The 23,296-nt window shown below is 37.0% G+C and overlaps 1 protein-coding gene across 1 annotated transcript in view; it reads left to right on the top strand.

The window, feature by feature from the left end:
* The window catches only part of WASL (WASP like actin nucleation promoting factor), a 90,578-nt gene that overhangs the window by 51,035 nt on the left and 16,247 nt on the right, over positions 1 to 23,296 (top strand). The window contains exons 4-7 of the mRNA XM_077122112.1: positions 986 to 1,082; positions 3,336 to 3,359; positions 22,149 to 22,317; positions 23,166 to 23,208. Of these exons, the coding sequence (XP_076978227.1) occupies positions 986 to 1,082; positions 3,336 to 3,359; positions 22,149 to 22,317; positions 23,166 to 23,208 (333 nt within the window). The remainder of the gene's footprint in view (positions 1 to 985; positions 1,083 to 3,335; positions 3,360 to 22,148; positions 22,318 to 23,165; positions 23,209 to 23,296) is intronic.

Raw genomic sequence — 23,296 nt, 5'->3', positions numbered from 1 at the left:
AGAAAAGAGATTTGTATTTTTCATTATCTCTCTCTTTCTTAACTGTGTTTAACTCTCTGGGCCTTATTTTCCTTATCTATAAAAATGAAATCTTAAATGTCCAATAATCCATTGTGACTTTTAAATATTAAATATTATAACAATTCAGTTTATTTTGTGGAGGAATAGTTCATGACCTAGAAGCTTGCTAAAATATAGTAAATGAGGCCTCGTAGGGGATTTGGGGTAGTATGGGAAGTAATAGGGACAGAATAAAAAATTAATTGCATATGCTTGGGAAAGTGTTGGAAGGATTTCTATAACAAATGCTCACAGGAATTAGCTGAGTGACTAGATTAGAGATGATTTTAATTTCTTTATTTTAAATATTTACATTTCCTAAATTTTCTTCGATGATGAAAAAAGGTTGGACTAAATGACATATCCATCTCTTCAGAAAGCATTCTTTAAGTATTCACATTTTTCATTATAGGATATAAATATATATTATTTGCATGTGGCATTAAATGGCATGATAAATAATGTCAGTATTTCTACATTTTTAATAATTTACCTGAATTTTCAGGTTGTAATTTAAATACTACGTATAATTGGGCTGTGAAATAAAAACATAAGCTAATAAAGATGGAGTTAGCCTGTGTTTGACTAACTTTTCCAAGGTTTGCCTTTTGTAATCCATGTTATTTTCAAAGCCATAGTGAGTTCAGTTTACTATTTATATTTTTTGCTGAAGGTGAAGTATTCAATTTAATATATAGGTATCTACTATGATAGGTTATTTTTCTAATGGTATTCTTTTATTTTACCTTTTCCATGCTTTTTACCTCCATGTGTTAATTAATCAGATCATAAACTAATTTTTTGTCTGATAATAAAGTTATCCTTTCCTGCCTCAGAAATGTACTTCTGTTGGTCATTATATTTTTTTTATATAAAGCAAAATTTGTGCATTTTGTTGTTTACTCGTTTTACAAAACTATTTCAGACTTGTCAAGTTGCTCTTAATTTTGCCAATGAAGAGGAAGCAAAAAAATTCCGAAAAGCAGTTACAGACCTATTGGTCCGTCGGCAAAGGAAATCTGGTAACTATTTTTTTTTTAATTATTAAAATATTATCCAGAAAACAAAGCTCAAAGACCAAATCTGTTCCACCACCTATTTTTGTTAACAGCTTCTCTCATTTCTTTATACATTGTCTGTGGCTACTTTCTTGCTACAACACTTTGAGTTACAACAGAGACTGTGTGGTCTTCATAGCCTAAACTCTTTACTGTCTAGCCCTTTACAGAAAAAGTTAGCCAATGCCTACCTTAAAAGAAGTATTTTTATTGAGAACTCATTTTTTCAGATTTTCTGAAGGACCCATTTTTTGTGTTGATAAAATTCCATGTCTACTGACTTAATTTTTCAAAATATTTTATATTTTGTGAAGTATATTAAGTAGGAAGCTGATTCATCATTCAGTAACCCTTCATGCTGGGTCAAACTCCAGTTTTTGCCTCTCTTTAACTTAGACCCATGGGGTCCAACTTTTGAAGCAGCTTTTCCTCATAATGGCCATTTTTATATTGGGAGTGATCTATCATGTCTCCATATGCTTTCACTTCTTCAGTCTAACTAGCTCCAGTTTCTTGAAGCATTCTTCACATGATTCAGTTTATAGACTTATTACCCTGAGTACTGTGCTCTGAATCTTCAAAATATGGTGTCCACATTTAAACACAATACTCCAAATACAGACTGACTAGTACTGTGATATTATAATTTCCCTTGATTAATTAATTAAATACTGTTTTGCTAACATTTCTAGTAAATACCTCACACTGATAGCTTTCATTCTGCTTTGTTCAACCAAGCATCACCCTTTTTTTTCTGTACGTGAATTGCTTTCAAGCCAGGATAGTGTCATAGACCTAAGTAATTGTTGCTTAGAACTTAAACTCTGTGCTTTGTATTTATCCCAATAGATTTTCACATTTGATTCATCCATCACTTTAAGAAGTACTTCTTGTCTGGATGTGGAAGTAACAACAGTACTTTAGAAACTGAAGATTGGCATTTTTTCACATAAATAAGAAAAGCTACTTCAAATGTTTTAGAAAGTTACTTCATCAGATCACGATATGGAGTAATACATGTATTATTTCCCGTTGCTAGGATTTTTTGTAATTCATCCCCCAATTAAATATTTATGATTTTTAGATTGTGCTTATTTATAAAATCATTTTAAGTAGATCATGTGTATTTCTTTTAGAATTTCAGAAAATTTTATATTAGAAAATTTGTAGAAATTATATTTCTTTGAAATTCTTCCTTAAAGCCAAAACAGTGTCTTGCTTTGAGAAAGCCTGATTTATAAGAATATGAATGCAAAGAATTGATAGAAATGTTCCCAATTTTCCCTTCTAATTGGCTTTAACTTTTTTAGTATTTGGGGGGGGGGGGGGGTGTCTGTCCTAGTGCTCAGTCTTTTCTAAGTATTTTCATTCTCTATGTCCTGATGACTCCCATTGTTTTATCTTCAGTATTGACCACCCCTGACCTTCAGACTCTGTCTACTCAAGTTGAGTGTCAAAATAACCTTCAAATTTAACATGACCAAACAAAACACTTACTCCTTGTCTCCCACTCTCAAAACCAGCCCCACTCAGTCCTGTTCCTATTCCTTTTCTGAACCTGTTCCTATTCCTCTTGTAGTCTTTCTCATCTCAGTAAAGACGCTTGTTCTGTCTAGTCATTCAGGTTCACTGTCGTCCCCTCTAAATCCTATCAGTGAGTCCAGCAGCTCTACCTTCAAAAATATGTTTTGAAACTATTTATCCCTCCCTTTACTGCTATCACACTAATTCAAGCCATTATCATCTATCATCTGGATGCCTGCCATACTTCCATGACTGGTCTCCTTGCTTTCACTTTAGCTACCCTGCTATCTCTTTTCCAAATAGTAGCCAGCGCAAACTTTTCAAAACATAGATCATCAGATCATTCACTTGCCCTATTCAGAATCTTTAAGAACTTCCTAACGTATTGAATAAAATCTGTGAACCAGCCCCTGGCTCTCTCCTTCTGACTTATTTCCTTCCACTTTCCTCTGAGTCACGCTAGTTCAGACTTCATGATGTTCTTCCATACTTTTCTCTCCTAAAAACCTTTGCATATAATTATTCCCTCTCTTACTTCATTCAGATGTCTGTTCAAAGGTCAATTCCTCCAAATACCTTTAATTGCCTGTACGTGAACTTAGAATAAGACACAGTTAATTTAAATTCTGAAAATTATTTTTATGTTGATGTTGTATTATATTTGTCTAATAATACCCTTTTATTTTCTAACAGAGAAAAGACGGGACCCCCCAAATGGTAAGCTCTTTAATAATTATTGGTTAAAAAAGATTTTAGATTACTGTTTTATCTTTGTAGAAACATGTACCATACATTAATACCTAATATCCATTATTACATACTATAGTTTGTTGTGTGCTTATTTTTAACTAATAACAGGTGAGATTTAGAAAATGTACTGTTCTTAGACTTTTCTTTTAGGAGGAAGAAATAATAATAGGGTGAAGATCACTAGTATTTACATCTTAATTCTATATTCACAATAGACTGAGTTTAGAAACTGTACAGTATGGCGTAAAATCTTCCTTAATGCTGTAAATTTTGTCTGACCTGTTTGTTTCTCTCTCACCTTAAGATTTACCTTTTTTCCCCATTTCAAAATATTATTTCACTCTGGTAATGTGAAACTTGCCCTTTTCAGTATGAACACTTATTGGATGGTTTGTTTAAAACTAATAGTGGCTGAAGATAACCCTTTTAATATGATAATAAGTATTTAAATATTACAGATTCATTTTTAAATTATTGAATATCAGAAAGTTAAAATGGGATACTTTTTATCCCATTGGTAGTTAGATTCAGCTGTCAACTTGGCCAGGTGACGGCATCTAGTTTTGTTGGTGCTGACATGAACCAATGGTACATGAACCTCATCTGTTGCTGATTACATCTTCAGTCTGCTAGGAGGTGTGCAGAAAGTTAAAATGGGATACTTTTTAATCCCGTGGTAGTTAGATTCAGCTGTCAACTTGGCCAGGTGAGGCATCTAGTTTTGTTGCTGCGGACATGAACCAATGGTACATGAACCTCATCTGTTGCTGATTACATCTTCAGTCTGCTGGGAGGTGTGCCTGCTGCAGTGAATGATGTATGATTTAATTGGCTGGTGCTTAAATGAGAGACTCAGTGTAGCACAGCCAAAGCAGCTCAGCATTCCTCATCTCAGCGCTCGCAGCTCAGCCCAGACCTTTGGGGATGCAGAAAGGAATCACCCCGGGGAAAGTTGTTGGAACCCAGAGGTCTGGAGAGAAGGCCAGCAGAGATCGCCTTGTGCCTTCCCACGTAAGAAAGAACCTCAGTTGAAAGTTATCTGCCTTTCCTCTGAGGAACTATATGTTAACTAAATCCCCTTTTATTGAAAGCCAATCCATCTCTGTTGTGTTGCATTCTGGCAGCTAGCAAGCTAGAACAGATACTAAGAGGTAAAAGCCAGACTCCCAATCCTGTAAGGCAGATTCTCATTCTGAACTCCATATGCCTCTCTAAAGTTTTGAGCTATATTTTATAATTGTGTATTCTTTATCTGGAGAAAAGGACCCATGACTTTCATTGCATTTATGAACCACTGATCATAAATGAACATTGTTCCAGGAACCTTCATTATAATGTGGAATATAGCTGCCTTGATTAAAAAAAATCTCAGTTCCTTTCATCAGAACTTAGAATGATTATCCAACTTACATAATACAAAGTTCTAAAGTTATGGCAACTACTGGTGATTGGTAGACTTTGTTTCTTGTAAACAAGGATATATTGCCGTCTGATATTGGGCTTAAATTTATGACCCTGATAAAAGAAAAACAGGAACCAGATATTACTGTACTAAATTTTGGATTGTATACCTTATTATTAAATTTTTAAAAAGGTTAGTGGTAGTTCAGCAGTGCTTACCATGTACCAAATGTTATGTAATTAGAATTTCTCAACCTAAAATCTTAATCCTTAATTTATAAACCTGTTGTGTGGATTGAATGAAATAATCAAAGCACTTAGCATGGTGCTGGTATCTAGTGGATACTTAATAAATGTCAGTTATTATGAGGAAGATGATGACAGGAATAATAATAGCAGTTACTATTTAATAATCATTTACTACCTCCCAAGCCCTGCTCTGTCACCTCATGAAGTAGCTCCTGTTTTCCCCACTTCATAGAGGAAGTAACTGGGTATTTTTGTTTCCTAAGCTGCTCCAAGAAGATACGATGATATGGTTGGCTTAAACAATGATAATTTATTCACTTACGGATACAGTCCAGTTAGAAGTTCAAATGAAGAAATCCTCAAGGCAGTACATTCTTCCCGAAGATTGGCTGCCACTGATCCTTGGCTCCTCTGCCACATAGCAAGGCACATGGTGGCATCTGTTGATCTTTCCCTTATCTTCTGATTTTTGTTGATTTCAGCTTCTTGCTTCCCTGGCTCATTCTCTCTTTGTCTGAATGTCATTCTGTTTATAAAGGACTCCAGTAGTAGGATTAAGGACTGGAATGAAGTGGGTCACTTCATTCACGACTAAACTTGTCTCATTAAAAGTGATCCTACTTACAATGTATATACACACAGAGAAATGGATTAAATTTAAACATGTTTTTCTGGGGTACATGCAGCTTCAAAACACCACCTTCCACAACTGGATTCCAAAAACAAATATCCTTTCTATGTGTAAATACATTCATTCCATCACAATATTCAAAAAGCCTTAAGTCACTTTAGAAACAATGGTTAGTGCAAAATCTCATCCAGATCATTTATGGATGTTGTATTAGTCAGGGTTCTCTAGAGAAACAGAACCAACAGGACATAATCTGTAAATATAGGATTAATAAAGTTGTCTCACACAATTGTGGGAATACAAGAGTCCAGAAACCATAGGGCAGGCTATGAAGCTGACAGCTTTGATGAAGGGTCTCAGTGAACTCAGTCTTCAGTCTTGCTGACTGAAGAAAAAATGAAGCCTCTCTTTTCTCCCTTAAAAGTCTTCAACTGGGCGGGCCGCGGTGGCTCAGCGGGCAAGGTGCTTGCCTGCTATGCCGGAGGACCTCGGTTCGATTCCCGGCCCCAGCCCATGTAACAAAAACGGAGAAACAAAATACAATAAAACAAGAAAATGTTTAAAAAGGATGTTTCCCTTTCTTCCTTCCTTCCTTCCTTCTATCCTTCCTTCCTTCTCTCTGTCTTTCCTTTAAAAAAAAAAAAAAAAAAAAAGTCTTCAACTGATCGGCTCAAACCCATCTGATTGGATTATCACATTTGTGGAAGGCACACGCTTAGTGGAGCATAGATGTGATTAGACACAGCTTCAGTCATCTGACTGATGACTTAGTAAACCAGTCTCTGATTTAACAACCAGCCACGACATATCCTTGCAGCAATGGTTAGGCCATTGCTTGCCTGACTGAACAACTGGGCATCATCACCTAGACATGTTGACCCCAGAACCTAACCATCACAGTCCACCCCTTGTCAACTTGGCACATCACCTTGAAACATGCTTAATTTCTAAATAAAATACTAGCACACACGTTTCATTTAATAATTCTCAACTGTCCTGCATACAACTGGAAATACTCTAAATCTCTCCAAAATAGGTAGCATTCACTCTTAAACTTGATATTCTATAACTTAAATACTATAACATAACATAAACAATACAACTTATGTCATATGATAAGAAAAAAGTAAGATATTTATTTTATGTACAAATACAAACATACTCATGACAAAACAGGGAAGAAAGAATTATACCATCACAGTCCTCATTTCTGTAACTAGTCACATGGTTGTAGCTCATTTTTATCACTATATTTCCACTACCCATTCCATGTTCCTTCTATCCTCAGCAAGCACTTCAGTTGGCCATAGTGTTTTGCCGAGTGGGGTGACCCAAACCTTCATTCCTGAAGTTTTTGGGCTATTAGTAGTCCTGCCTAGATTGGGTTGTTGCAATTTTCCGTTGACTTTAATCACAGGGCATGGTACTACTAAGAGATGCCCAAGGGGATCTCCTGTATTCCAGAAAAACTGTTCTTTACCGCCATTGTTTAGTTGCAGTCCTATTTCCCCTTGACAGTCAGGACCAGTGACCCCTTCCTTGCCTGTTGATTCAGAAGACAGTACAGTAATCCTCTTCCTTGCCTGTTGATTCAGAAGCATGAAAAGCCCAAAGTGGCCTTCTGGCAGTCTTAACTTCCAGTTCAGTGGAATCATTGTTTTATCTTCTGGTAGGAGCACTCCTCCATTTGGAACTAAGACCTGTAGACTAGCAGAGTTTAAGGTTTCAGGGACAGGAAGCCGAAACTTTTCTAGTGGATCCTTAGGGATGACAGTGAGTGGTGCAACTCCCATTTCTACCCTTGATTCCTGGACCCATGAATTCTGGCTGTGGGAGAGATAGCACCATATAGGGGAGACTGATTCAGAGCATACACAGCCTCCTGGAAGAACATTGCCTCAGCCCTGCAAGGTATTGCCAACTAGTTGGCACTGTAGTTGGGTCTTCAAAAGACCATGCCACCCATTCCACAGTTCTCACAACCTAGCTAGCTGCCTTTGAATGATGGGGAACATGGTAAGGCCAAAGAACTCCATGAGCATGTACCCATTCCCACATTTCATTTGCTGGGAAGTGGGTTCCTTGATCAGGAGCAGTGGTGTGTGGAATACTATGTCAATGGTTAAGGCATTCCATAAGTCCACAGATGGTAGTTTTGGCAAGAGCACTGCATGCAGGGAAGGCAAACCCATATCCAGAGTACATGTCTATTCCAGTTGAAACAATTTGCTGCCCTTCCACAATGAAAGTGGTCCAGTGTAATCAACCTGCCACCAGGTAGCACGCGCTTCACCTTGGGGAATGGTGCCATATTAGGGACTGGGTATGTGTCTCTTCTGCTGGCAGGTTGGGCCCTCAACAGTGACCATAGCCAGGTTGGCCTTGTTTAGTGGAAGTCCATATTTCTGACCCCATGCATAACCACCATCCCCACTACCATGTCCACTTTGTTCATAAGCCCACTGGGCAATGCAGGAGTGGCTAGGGAAAGAGGATGACTTGTAGCCACAGAATAGATCATCTTAGCCACTTGATTATTAAAACCTTCCTCCGCTGAACTCACCATATGGTGAGCATTCAAATGGGACACAGATATCTTCATGTTTTTTGCCCACTCAGAAAGGTCTATCCACATACTTCTTCTTCAGACCTCTTTGTCACCAATTTTCCAACAATGCCTCTTCGAAGTCCCTGACTTGGAAGCCAAACCATTAGCAACAGACCATGAGTCATTATACAAAAACAGCTTTGGCCAGTTTCCCTTCCATCCAAGCAAATGATCAACCAGGTACACTACTTGAAATTCTGCTCACTGGAAGGATTTCCCCTCACCACTGTCCTTTAAGGACATCCCAGAAAGGAGTTGTAGTACTGCAGCTGTCCACTATAGGTGTGGTTCCTGCATATTGTGGAGTACCATCTATTAACCAGGACCCCAGGTTTTCTCTTCCTCAGGCAACTGTCTTTCAGGAACTCCCCAAGAGGCCATAGCTCTGGTCTGGGCAAGAGAAGATAATATGCAGGAGTGGGGGCCATGGACTTTTGGGCCACTTCCTCTTGTAGCTTACTTGTGCCTTCAGGCCCTGTTCAAGCCCTGTCTTTTATATACCATTTCCTTTTTATGATGGAGTGCTGCTCTGCACACCCAACTTTATGGCTTGGTGGGCCAGACAACACCCAGCTCATAATAGGCAGCTCAGGTCTCATGTTAACTTGGTGACCTATAATTAAGCATTCAGTGTCTAATAAGGCCCAGTAGGAGATGAAAAGCTGTTTCTCCAAAGGAAAGTAGTTATCAGCAGTGGATGGTAAGCCTTAACTCCAAAATCCTAAGGGTCTGCTTTGTGATTCTCCTATAGGGACCTGCCAAAGGCTCTTAAGTAGCATTTCTTTTTGCCACTGACACTTCCAGCACCACTGGATCTGATGGATCATATGGCCTAAGTAACAGAATAGCTTGTATAGCAGCCTGGACCTGTTACAGAGCCTCCTTTTATTCCTGTCAGTACTCAAAACTAGCAGCTTTTTTGATTACTCAGTAAATGGGCCAGAGTAGCACAACCAAATGAGGAATATGTTTCCTCTAAAATCCAAATGGCCAACTAGACTTCATGCTCTTTTTTGGTCATAGAAGGAGCCAGATGCAACAGCTTCTCCTTCACCTTAGAAGGGATATCTTGACATTTCCCACACCACTAGATACCTAGAAGTTTCACTGAAGTAGAAGGCCTCTGTATTTTTATTGAATCTCCCATCCCCTGACTTACAAATGCCTCCCCAATAAGTCTAGTTACTACTTCATTAGGTCCAGTCAGCAGGATATCATCAATATAATGGACCAGTGTGACATCTTGTAGGAGGAAAAAACAATCAGGGTCCCTATGGACAAGATTGTGACATAGGGCTGGAGTGTTGATATACCCCTAAGGTGGGACAGTGAAGGCATACTGCTGGCCTTGCTTGCTGAATACAAATTGTTTCTGGTGGTCCTTACTAATAACTATTGAGCAAAAAACATTTGTCAGAGAGTAGCTGTCTCCCAGGTAGCAGGGGATGTGTTGATTTGCTCAAGCAATACCACATCTGGAGCAGTTCCATAATAGCCTTCACTTCATGAGCCAAGAAACCAATGTGGGAATTCTGCCAGTTTCTGAGTATGTTGATTCTGATTATGAATTCTGGAATGGGTCCACTGTGAGAGGGACTTGAGCTAAAATTCCATTGATCACCTGACCTCCATAAGCCCTTACTCTGACTGGTGGACCAAAGTGATATTTTGATTCTCCAGGAACCAGTGTCACTTCTGAGCCAGTGTCTAATAAGCCTCAAAATATCTGATCATTTTCTTTTCCCTAATGCACAGTTACTCTAGTAAAAGGCCATAGGTTCCTTAGAGAAAAATGGAAGGGAGATTAACAGTGTAAATTTGGGGCAGTGTACAGGGTCCTTACCCAAGGGTGCTCAGCCCTCCCCTCATTCAAGTTGCTCTGGTCTATAAACTGTCTCAAGTCTGGGAATTGATTAAGACGCCATGACTCTGTTTTTGTAATTCAAGTTAGATTTCTTTTACTTGGCCTAGAATTCTTCTGCTTATACATTCAAACAAGAATTTAGTAGACTGCCCATCTATTTTATTTCTAGGTACCCCATAATCCACTACCCAGTGCCACAATTCTCTGCAAGTCATATTATTTTAATTGCTGCTTTGAGTCTGCTCTCCATTATGGTGGCCACAGCCATCTTGTCTGTAGTGATTAACAGTCACCACATGGTTTCTGCCAACTTGGGATTTGATCATCCCCATTGTCTTAAGGATTCTAGCTCAGTAATAGCAGTTCCCACAGCAATACTTGACCTACTGAGAAGAGCGACTGTAGAGCTCTTCAGGGGTGATCGAGCTAGTCTCACAAATTTATTTCTCAAAATTCTGGTGAAAGTTGTGTTCTATGGACATTCCTTTGTGTGAGCAGGTCTTCCGTGATGAGAATCTACTCTAACATTTCAGTCTCTCTAAGCCTCTGGATTTCCTCATCTATATTATACCAAGGCAGTTCTGGCATTTTGACCTCAGGTAATGTCTGCCATCTTTTGACCCATGTTTCAGCCAACCATCCAAATGAACTGTTAATGCCCTTTCTAACTCCTTGAGCTATATTGAATGCAGAATCTCTGCTTAATGGGCCCATATCAATAAATTCAGCCTGATCCAGCTTAATATTCCTTCCACCATTATCATATACCTTTATATCCATTCCCATACATATTCCACTGATTTCTGTGTATATAGATTGGAAAACTCATATAGTTCTTTTGGAATGCAACCTACCTCCTCATGTGTCACATTTTGTACCTCACCTTTTGGGCCCTGTTGTGATCTTAGTTATTGGTCTTGGAGAAAAGATGGTGGTGGGCATGGGTGTTGAGAACAATGAAAGTGTCTTTCAAGCCAGTTACCTCAGGGCACTCTGTTGCAGTTTCATCTGGTGAAGCAAGATTAATCACTCTAGACAGAGAAGTGAGGGCTGTTTTCCCCAGGATGTCATTACAGGTTTAGCAGGCACTGGAGTTTTAATTTCTTCAGGAGGAGATTGGATGATGGACTAGTCTGGGGAGACAGGAGACTGGGAAGTTGTTTCCTTCAGGCAGGATGAAGATCAGGAAGCTCTTTCCTCAGGGGAGGCTGGAGATTGGGTGGCTGTTTCTTCAGGGCAGGCCGGAGGTGGTGCAGCTGTTTCCTCAGGACAGACCATTACAGGTCTATCTAGCAAAGTCAGCAGATTCCATGTCCCCATTGCCATACTTATCAAGCCATATGTCTGCATCCCAAGTTTCAGGATCCCATTATTTTTTAATGAAAGCCCTTACTTTAATAGCAGATGCCTTAAAGATTAGGATTTTAGTTTACGTTGTAAATCTACTCCTTGCACAATGAGGCTCTATGTCTGGTTTTCAGAGATCTCAGGTCTGTGACCACAGGAAATAAGATTTTCTTTCAGGGAGCATGGTCTGATCTGGGGCACAATGCCCCTCCATCTGTGGACCCATAAAACCTAGAGAACAAGTTACATGCTTCTAATATAAAATAGAGGCACAGACATAGGATAAACATGGCTGTACCCCTATCTAGCAAATTGAATTTAACAGCATCTGCTGTTAAAGTAAGGGCTTTCATTAAAAAATAATGGGATCCTGAAACTTGGGATGCAGACATATGGCTTGATAAGTATGGCAATGGGGACATGGAATCTGCTGACTTTGCTAGATAGACCTGAAATTGAAAGGAAAACATGGGTCTTGGGTTCCAAACAATTTGAAAACCCTGTAGGGCAGGGCATACTCTATTAGATTTCAGTGTCTGAGTTATGTAGAATAATGTTTTGTACTTTGGGCCTGATGGAGTGGCAGCTGTACCCTTTCTAACTGTTTACACAGTAGCCTTGCTCTCCCAGAACACTGAGATAAAGGCTCCAACTTCTGCAAGCATCAGAATTGTGGCCAGGCTCTCTGAAATGCCCAGGGCCCTAACAGAACTGGGGTGGTAGCACTTTTCCAGAACAATAGGTAGAAAGCCCCACCCTCTGTAAGTGCTGGAGCAGACTCATCATTTCCACGCACAGTGGTGGGTCTGCTCTCTTGGCACCAGATAATGTCTTTGGTCCAGAGCTCAGTTTCCATGGTCCTGCCCTTGAAGTGATTTTTCCTTCTGCCTGTCCCTTTTCTGTCCTTTTTAGTCCTGCTGGCATTGGTTCCATTCATACAAATCTTTCAAAAAAACTTCCTGATTTTGCATGTAGTACACAAAATCTAAGCCACCAGAAACTAGGACTTTCCACAGATCCTTTTGGATAGCTGTATTTCCAATCCTAACTTGCACTGAAACAGCTGACTCATTCCATGTAGTTAAAACCTCAGTGGAATGCTGTTCTCTAAGGACTTGCTTTCTAGAAACTAAGCATTTTCCAAACCGTAAGTTTTTGGTTTCTTTTTGCCCATGAGTTCAGTTCTTAGCTTACCCTTTCCTCTGTATTTTACTAAAAATTAGAAGGAGAAACCAAGCTGCACTTTCTAGCTGAAATCTCTCCAACTAAAATATTCAGGTTTGTCACTTTCAAACCATCTTCCATCCAACATCAGTACTCAATTTTGCCAATTTGCTGCACTTTAAGGATTACCTTTCCTCCAGTTTCCATTTACACAGTTGCCATTTTCTTCTAAGGCCTTAACAGAAGTACTTTTAGCATCCCTGTTTCTACAGTCTCTTTAAAGCAATCTAGGCATTTTATCTTCAAATCAATCTAGAACTTTTATCTCAAACACACCACAGTTCATCCAGTCTCTACCCATTACTCAATTCCAAAGCAGTTTCCACATTTTGGGAATCTACAGTATCAGCACCCTACTTTCCTGGTACCAAATCTGTTTTAGTTTCCTAGGCTACTTCAATCAGATATCATGAAATAATTTGATTTAAACAATGTTAATTTACAGGTAAGGTCCAGGAAAATGTCCAAATCAAGGCATCATCAAGGTGATGCTTTCTTCCCAAGGACTGAGCCTTGGCTCCTCTGCCATGTGGCAAGATACATGGCGGCATCTGCTGGTCTCTTCCTTTCCTTCTGGATTTTGTTGATTTCAGTTTCTTGCCTCTGTGGCTTTCAACAGGGCACAGTTGTCACATAAAGTAAAAAGTGGTTGGGCAGGACTCTCTCAGGCAATCTGACTCTAGAGCCTGGTCCCTTAACTATTATACTACAATGTCATGATGATTATGTCAGAGAAACTGAGACCTAAAGATGGGGGGTAACATGGCTCAAGTTTCATAGCTACTCAGTGGCAGAGGCAAAGGAAACAAAGGTATAGCTGAGTAATGAGCCATTTGTCTGTGATCTCTCAGGGCAGTGTAGAGAAACTACTTTGTATTCTGTGAGCATAAATTAAAGACGTGTGGGGAAGGCTTCATGGTAGGGGTATATAAGGGAGTGTAACCTGAGATTTTTTAAATGTAGATGATATACAAATCATATAATTGAATTAGAGATATAAATACTTTATGGTATTTTTGTTTACATTTATAAATAAAATGTATTTCTGAAGAGGCTCCTACTAATTTCCATGCATAGATAGAATTTGGGAATCTTTTTATATAACAGTGAAAAATCACGGGTTTATTACCTGTACTAAAAAAAAATACTCATACTTAAATGCAGCTTCTTTCCCCAAGAGTGTTATTGGTTTTATATCTTTCAATCTATAGTTTAAAATCTTTGGTGCAGTGACTCCAGGTGTTTTTTGTTTGGGTTTTTTTCTTTCGTTAAATAAATGGAGAGTTAGAAAAAAATACTACTGGATGTTCCAAGGTGGCAGCTTAGTGAGGTGTGGAATTTAATTTGACCTCCAGAGTAGCTAGTAAATAGTCAGGAACGTTATAGAACTACTACTGGGGCCACATCAGTGACCAGACACACAGTGTACACCAGTCTGGACAAGCTGGACCAGCTGCGATCCCACCCAGAACTGCGAGTCACCCCAAGTCGCAGAGGCCAGCGCCTCTCCCCCACAGGCTGTTTCTCAGATGGTAAAGGAAAGAGACTTTACTAGAAGCAGGCGCTTAGCTTAAACAAGCTCCAATTGTGGAATTAATTAATAAATTCTGACTACTGAAAATAGGCCCCCAACTCAGATAAACCTCAAATAAGAGCTCAAGTTACTATTTTTTTTGCCCTGGTGCAGAGAAGACAGGGCTGATGGGGAGGGGGAAACAAGTTTTCTTTGGATTGCACAGCACAGAATGCTGAAAAAGAAAAAGCAGGAACACATCAGACCAAAATACATAGAACAGTGTACCAACATATGCTCTTTATTAACAAACCTGAGGAAAGGGGTCCTGCTCTGAAAAGGAGTTTTTTTTTTTTTGGTTTGTTTCTACTACTTAACTGCTCATTAGACACAACTACAAGGCTTCTCAGGCTCCAACTGCCCAGGCAAGGGTGGAATTAAGCTTCTCTGAAAGACAAAGAGGCTGGTCAGGTAAAAGGAGTTAATTCCCTGGAGGTTGTGCCTTCCCCAGGATAGGGGTGGGGCCCAGCTCAGGTGGAATCCCTCCCTCAAGGACTTTAGACCCTAGGGATGGGAAAACTGAAGCAATTAAAGCCAACCTACAACCTCTTCTCTGTGTTTACTACGCACCCAGCAAGGAGAGCCTGCTGAAGTTAAAAGTACCACATCATTTTATACTGGTGGGAAACCACAGGCAGGCAAGTGCCACATACTGGGCAGGACAGAAAAAGCAGAGTCTAGAGGTTTCATAGGATAGTCTGTCAACCTTCTGGGTCTCACACTTGGGGAATACTGATGTAGGTGACTCTTTCCTCCTGAGTGGAGGCCAGTCTGGTCTGGGAAAATCTGACTGGGTTCTATAATATCTAAGTAGACTCTCCTAAGGAAAAAAAAAGGGGGGGGGGGGTCCTCCATATAGGCAGGGCAAGAAACAAAACAAGAACTGAAGAATTCTAATCCATTAAAGAAAACCTATGCTAGAGGTCTAGAATAAGCTGAACTGAATGTCAAAGAACAGATAGAAAACAAAGCCATCGAGCAAAAAAATCCTAAGTAAAAGAGGGAAAACAATCTGCACAATAAGCTAATTAAGGAAATTAAATGCGTAGACACTAGCAGAAACTAACAAGTCATACTAAGGAAAAGGTACAAACCAACAATTCAAATGAGATACAGGAGTTGAAACAATTAATTCAGGATGTTCGAACAGACATAGAAAGTCTCATCACAAATCAAATCAACAAATTAAGGGAGGATATAAGTAAGGCAGTGGGTGAACAAAAAGCAGAAATCGAAAGTCAGAAAAGACAAATCACAAAACTTATGGGAATGAAAGGCACAGTAGAAGAGATGAAAAAACAATGGAAACCTATAGTGTTAGATTTCAAGAGGCAGAAGAAAGGATTAGTGAACTGGAGGATGGGACATCTGAAATCTGACAAGGAAAAGAATGGAAAAATATGAGCAGGGACTCAGGGAATTGAATGACAACATGAAGCACATGAATATACATGTTGTGGGTGTCCCAGAAGGAGAAGAGAAGGGAAAAGGAGGCAAAAGACTAATGGAGGAAATTATTTCTGAAAATTCCCCAACTCTTATGAAAGTCTTAAAATTACAATTCCAAGAAGTGCAGCATACCCCAAACAGAATAGATCCAAACAGACATACTCCAAGACACTTACTAATCAGAATATCAGATGTGAAAGAGAAAGACAGAATTTTGAAAGCAATCCATCACATACAGAGGAAGCCCAATAAGGGATGTGTATATTTCTCAGTAGAAACCATGGGATGAGAACACAGTGATATGACATATTTGAGATTTTAAAAGAGAAAAACTGCCAACCAAGAATTCTATGTCCAGCAAAATTGTCCTTCAAAAAAATGAGGGGGAAATTAAAACATATTCGGTCAAAAAAAATCATTGAGAGAATTTATGACCAAGATATCTGCTCTGCAAGAAATACTAAAGGGAACACTAGAGACAGATAGGAAAAGACAGCAGAGAGAGGTGTGGAGAAGAGTGTAGAAATTTATCAGTAAAGGTAAAAAGAGGAAAAATTAGATATGGCATATAAAATCCAAAAGGCAAAATGGTAGAAGAAAGTACTGCCTTTACAGTAATAACACTAAATGTTTAGGTCTTTGATCCATTTTGGGTTAATTTTTGCATGTGTATATCCAGTTCTCCAAGCACTGTTTGTTGAAGAGACTGTTCTGTCCCAGGTGAGTTGGCTTGACTGCCTTATGAAGGATCAATTGCCCATAGATGAGAGGGTCTATATTGCCTTCCAGATAAATTTGGTTACTGGTTTTTCTATTTCTGCAAAGTAAGTTTTTGGTATTTTAATTGGTATTGTGTTGAATTTATAAACCAGTTTAGGTAGAATTGTCATCTTAACTATATTTAGTCTTCCAATCCATGAACATAGTATGCCCTTCCATTTATTAAGGTCTTCTTTGACGTCTTGTAGTTTTCTTTGGGTAGGTCTTTTGTAATCTTAAATTTGTTCCTTATATTTTAGTCTTTTGGTTGCAATTGTAAATGGATTTTTTTCTTGATTGTCCCCTCAGATTGCTCATTACAAGTATATAGAAACACTACAGATTTTTGAGCGTTTATCTTGTAACCTGCCACTTTGCTGTACTCATTTATTAACTCTGGGAGTTTCGTTGTGGATTTTTTGGGATTTTCGACATATAGTATCAAATCATCTGCAAACAATGAGAGTTTTACTTTTCTTTTTCATTGTGATGCCTTGTATTTCTTTTTCTTGTCTAACTGCTCCGGCTAGAACTTCCAACACAATGTTGAATAACAATGGTGACAGTGGAAATCCTTGTCTTGTTCCTGAAACTTATCCCCACAAAGGATGGACTAAGCCTACTTAAAATTAGGCCTGAATCACCCCCCAGAGAACCTCTTTTGTTGCTCAGATATGGCCTTTCTCTCTGTCAGCCAACACGGCCAGCAGACTCACTGCTCTCCCCTTCACTATGTGGAACATGACTCTCAGGGATGTAAACCTCCCTGACAACCTGGGACAGAAATCCTAGAATGAGCTGGAACTCAGTATCAAGGGATTGAGAAAACCTTCTCAAATGAAAGGGGGAAGAGAGAAATGGGACACAATAAAGTGTCAGTGGCTGAGAGATTTCAGACAGAGTCAACAGGTTATCCTGTAGGTTATTTTTACACATTATATAGATAACCCCTTTTTAGTTTAAGGTGTTTTCGAGTAGCTAGAGGGAAGTGCCTACAACTGTAGAGCTGTGTTCCAGTAGCCATGCTCCTTAAAGATGATTGTATAATGATATACCTTTTGCAGTGTGACTGTGTGATTGTGAAAACCTTGCATGTGATGCTTCTTTAATCTACGGTATGGAGTAGAAAATATAGACTAAAAAAATAAACAAATTATAGGGGGAACAAATGTTAAAATAAATTGAGTAGATTGAAATAATAGTGATCAATGAAAGAAGTGGTAAGGGTTATAGAAAAAAAATACAGGGAACAAAGGTTAAAATATATTGGGTAGATGGAAATACTAGTGGTTAATGAGAGGGAGTGGTGAAGGGTATTGTATTATGAGTTTTTTATTTTATTTCTTTTTCTGGAGTGATGCATATGTTCTAAGAAATGATCTTGGTTTTGGATATACAACTATGTGATATTGTGAGACATTGATTGTACACCAAGTATGGAATGTTCATATGTTAAGAATGTTTGTGCTTGTATGTTGTTTTGTCAATAAAAATATTTTAAAAAATAGTAGTGGTATAAAGCAAAATTATGGGATGTGCATTGCTGATATTTGTGTATTATTTGTTTATGGAGTAATTGAATATATTGAATACAGTGCATACACAATTCAGAGTGAAATAAATAATTATTAATAGAAGTTTTAATATATTTTCCTGCGCCGCTATTTTGGAACACCACCACTTAGTAACAATGGCTATTTTAACAACGAATGCTTTGCCCATGCAGGTACTTGGTCTTCTGTCTTTTAAATTATCAATTTACCAGAACTTTTCAAATTATACCTATTAAATAGACATGTAGGGGTAACATAAATTCCTAAGATGCAATTCATAACCCTCCTCACTAATTCCTAATCCATATATCTTTCTTTATTCTTTACCACCATTCCTGCATTTTAGCTTATATGCTTTTCACTGATTTTTTCTCATCTTCAGAGACCTCTGGGCCACCTGACTCAACTATTTTAACTTGGTGAGAGTTCCCTGCTTTTTATGTTATTAGGAGGAAGACTTAATTACTATAAATGTCTTTTTCAGTAAGAATATTTTAAAACCCTTTCCTACGATGGTTTTCTTTCATCTTCTTTAGAAGAAGAAAGGATTTGTCATTTGACATTTTTCTTGGGGGAAAGAACAAAGTAAAACAGCCACCTCTATTATGTATTTACTTAGTAGATGTTCTTAGGGTGAGTATAATTTCATAAATGGAATAATTAAATTAAGTTTACTTGAGATGATTTAGAATTGTAAATGCTCTGTTACTAAATCTTCCATAAGCTTTAACTTCTTGTAAAAAAAAATGACTCTGTGCCTTATCCAAGGTACCGCTTTTTTAGTGCATCAGTTTTGAAAAAAAAAAATTAATTGGGATTTACAATATCATTTTATACTTTTTTCCTATCGTCTTTAAACTCTAAAGTAAATGACTGTTGTCAACTGAAAATGCCAAGTACCTTAATCTCTTGATTATGTAGAAAACCTTGGTTCCTAAATTCTGAAGGTTTTTACTTAGTAAATTTTTATTGATTGAAAAATTAATTATTGAAGAAGTAATATATGATGACATTTGTAAAGTTACTGTTAACAGTCACCTGGTGGTTTGGCTTTTGTGTAAAAGAGTAATTAATAGAAAGTATAGTAGTGGACAAAGAAGTAAGTTTACAGAACTTCATCCTTGCCTCTGTCGCCAATGTGTGACTTTAGGATGATCACCTGACTCTTCTTGCCCTTAGTTTTCTTTATCTGTTACATGACAAATTTAAAAAGAAACTCTAATATCCCATCTAAAGCTTATTTTAGATGTATATTTCTGTAATCTGAGGATTCCTGTATAGATTTATTGAAGTACTGTTTTAACCAGTGCTGATGAAATTTATCTATAATAACCCTAAAGTGAAAGTGCTCGGGCTTTATAAACTGCTTGGCAGAAATGTAACAGTATATTCATGCCTGATTTTTGTCTATGGTATGAGTTATTCATTCTACATGCTATTTATATTTTGTTCCTGCCCTCTTCATTCTTGAACCTTCTTCAAGGACAGTTTCTTTTTCAAGTGAGTCATAAATCAAGCTTACAAGACATTAACTTCATTATTGCCCAGAAAAGAATTTACTGGCTTGGATAATTTAAACCATTACCTTAACTTTTCCCAATTCTCTTACCATTTAGATCATCTGCAGTATAATAGATTGCTATTATATAACTAAAGCAGCACAGAAATATTTTTGCTTCTGTTTGTTCCTAAAACTAATTAAGGTTAGCTTTATTGTCGTTGTTTTTAATTGATGGATTTGATTGCTCCCTTATAGATTCTATTTGAAAACCTGTTTCAGAAAGAGTGCTATGTATAAGAAAAATGCCTAACTGTGTTACTACTCTTAAGTAACTTCTGAAATTCTGTTAAATGTAAAGATGATAATAAACAGTAATTTGCAGCATCTTGTTATGGAGGACATTGCTGATACGGATTGATAAATATAAGTTATAAGAGAGGGCAGAAAGGGTAAAATGAGAAGTAAAACAGATCAGTAGATAAGTATATGAAGGTGTGAGGATCACAGTTAGTTAGGCAGTCTGATCCTAATTCTGGATATTCTCAGTAATTCCCTTATTTTGTGAAACTACAGTGGACCCTGAAATCTGATATCTGAACAAATTTGACAATATAGATTTTTAGGTACTGTTTAATCAACCTTTCAAGTCATTATGTATTGCTTAACTAACCTTCATTTCTTGATCCAGTAATTTTCAGATTATTCCTTGATAACTGAGTCACCTTTTCATGATTTTATTCATATTATTCATTAGCTTCAATTTTTCCAAGAAGACTTTATTTCTTGTAAATATGAGCAACTTCTCTTGGAGTTATTCTTATTAAATTATATGTAAAACTTTTGTATTTATATAAAAGTAGACTTAATATCGAAAAAATATAGCTGAATTTTGGTGACATTAAAAACAGGTTTTTTTCAAGTAGCTTACTTCTCCAATAAAGTAGCAGATAGTGTCTTCATTATTTTATTTTAACTGTATTTCAGCTTTAATATTAGGATAGAAAGGGAGACAATCTTTTTAATTTACCTATGTGGGTAAACCCTTTTCTTTAAGATAACTTTAGTGAATAGGATATATTTGAAGTTTTCAGCACAAAGGATTACAGTGTTGGCATTTAATGATACCTGATATGCATTAGCCTATAATTTCTAGGGATTTCTTTCGGCCATTCTGAATTTATTGGAGTTCACCAAAATCACCCCCAGGTTCATGATTTGGTAGGAGCACTCAAAAGACTCAACACAGAGTTGTCCTCATGACTAAGATTTAGTACAGTAAGAGTATATAAAGCAAAATCAGTAAAGGGAAAAGATACAAGGGATGAAGTCCAGAGAAAAACACACACAAGCTTTTAAGAGTCTTCTCTCAATGGAGTCACTGAATGCCCTTAATTCCTCTAGCAATGAATTGTGACAACACAATTGAGTGTTGTCTACCAGGAAATCTCATTAGAGATTTGTTACCAGAGTTTTTATTGGGCACTAGTCACATCAACACCCTTTCCAGAAGGAAAGCAGATTTTTAGCATAAACCAGTTTGCACAGTTTTTGTTTGTGTCCCAGAGCCCTCTTCTTATTAGAGAATGGTGGGGACCCTCCCAAAATCCAAGTTTCTAGAGCCAGCTAAGGGCCAACTTGTAAGCTGGCCTTTCTAAGGGTAGCACTCCCAAGCCTACTAGGTTAATAGTCTATGAAACATTTTAAAAGTTGTCATTAATGCAATCACCTCAAGGGGATTTGGGCTGATATGTTTTATCAGAGAATCAGAAATTAAAATAATATCTCTATGGGACATGTTTGCCCTTTAGTTAAATCTATTAGGAATTTTTAAGTGGAATACATATCATTTATACTCATGTGATTTTAAGATCAAGACAATTTTTGTTAGTTATAAAACAAGTTTTTTACTACCTTTCGTGTCATATCTGAAAATGTTGATAATGTCTTTTGGTGTCTGAGATATTTTTACTGTTGGTTCTTGAGGAAAATGACTGTTTTGAGAATTTTTCCATTTTAAGTTTTGAGCTATGTACTTCTGATATTCAAGGTATATCTATACTGATGGGGGAAAATACTACTACACTTGAATATGGTGATTTTTCAGAAAATAATAGTAATAACTTCATTACTTATTTTTTCTTTGTGTACTAATAAAATGGAAACAGATGTTAAACTAGATTTCTTTGTTCAGTTTAAAACAAAGATGTGTCTTTCATTTTCTTTATCCTTATTGTTAGGTAATTTATACCACTTTATCATTGAGTACTGTATTATGTATGAGGCTTAGTCAAAATTTGAGGTATCAGACCAATTGAATTTAAATTCTAGTCAAAAGTTCATATTCTTTACTAGACTTGGTGAAATAATGTATCTAAGGTAATGTGTGTGATAATCTATTTTAGGTTTTTGAAATTTAGACGATACTTTTCACATTATATATAAAATTTTTAACATGAAGATTAAATGAAAATTTAATTAATTTACTGTATAGAAGAAATCCTACTTCAGAAAGAAAATATTATTTGTTATAAATTGTTTTCATATATTACTGTAAACTAAATGATATCCCTTTTATGTTACATTGGCTTTATTTGCAGGTCCTAATTTACCCATGGCAACAGTTGACATAAAAAATCCAGAAATTACAACAAATAGATTTTATGGTCCACAAGTGAACAATATCTCCCATACCAAAGAAAAGAAAAAAGGAAAAGCTAAAAAGAAAAGACTAACCAAGGCAGATATTGGAACACCGAGCAATTTCCAGTAAGACAGCTCTCCTGTTATCCTTGTACTTTTGATTTATTCAAAATCCTTGTACTTTTCACATTATATATAAAATTTTTAGCATGAAAATTAATTTACTGTATTGAAATAATCCTACTTCAGAAAGAATATATTATTTAAATTATAAATTGCTTTCATATATTTATGTGAACTTTTGATTTATTCATTGCTGCTGCTGATGAGTTTTTAACTTGTCAGAAAATTTTGTTCTCCTTTAGGAAGAATCCTTACCTTCATAACTTTCATACCTTTGTAGAAAGGTATGATTTTTTGAAGATTGTTTTGTTTTTAAGGTAATTGCTCAATAGACATTCTGTGAATCTTCTAATCTTATGGTTTATATACCTTTCCATCCATTTGAAAAGAAAAATTAGACCAAGTTGTTTCTTCAACTACTTGTTAGACTTAAAAATAACTTCTCAATTTTCTCTATAAATTATTATTTAGTAATTGCCTCAAGGCAACAAGCCTTTGGTATTGCTGCAATGTTTTTAAAGCATATGCATTATTTTATCTGCTAATTACAAAGCTCCCATCCTCTCAGGCTATAAATAGTATGTACATTCTTATGATAGTTTAGCAGATAAAAGAAGTGGATACTCAGAAAGATCCTACAAAAATGTTAAGACACAATTAGTATCAGACTAGGGATATAATCCTGTTCTCTTGATGCCTTTTCCATGTTTTCCCCTGAATATGGTTACGTCTGTGAGAACTATTAGTTCAGCCTCAAAATTCAAAGGGTAGGTTGAATTTCATGTATATTGTGTATGTTTTTTAAGCCTTTTAATGCATTTTTTGGTCTATTTTTCTCTCTTCCATTTTAGACACATAGGACATGTTGGTTGGGATCCAAATACTGGCTTTGATGTGAGTATATTTTCAAGCCAGAAACATAACTATAAATATGGAGGAATTTTATAGCCTATCTTTAGATATTTATGGTTACTCATTTTTG

Source organism: Tamandua tetradactyla, chromosome 1 (assembly GCF_023851605.1).
Source record: "Tamandua tetradactyla isolate mTamTet1 chromosome 1, mTamTet1.pri, whole genome shotgun sequence".
Classification (NCBI taxonomy): domain Eukaryota; kingdom Metazoa; phylum Chordata; class Mammalia; order Pilosa; family Myrmecophagidae; genus Tamandua; species Tamandua tetradactyla.
Note: the sequence above shows the minus strand (reverse complement) of the source record. Positions and strands in the feature narration are given on the sequence as shown.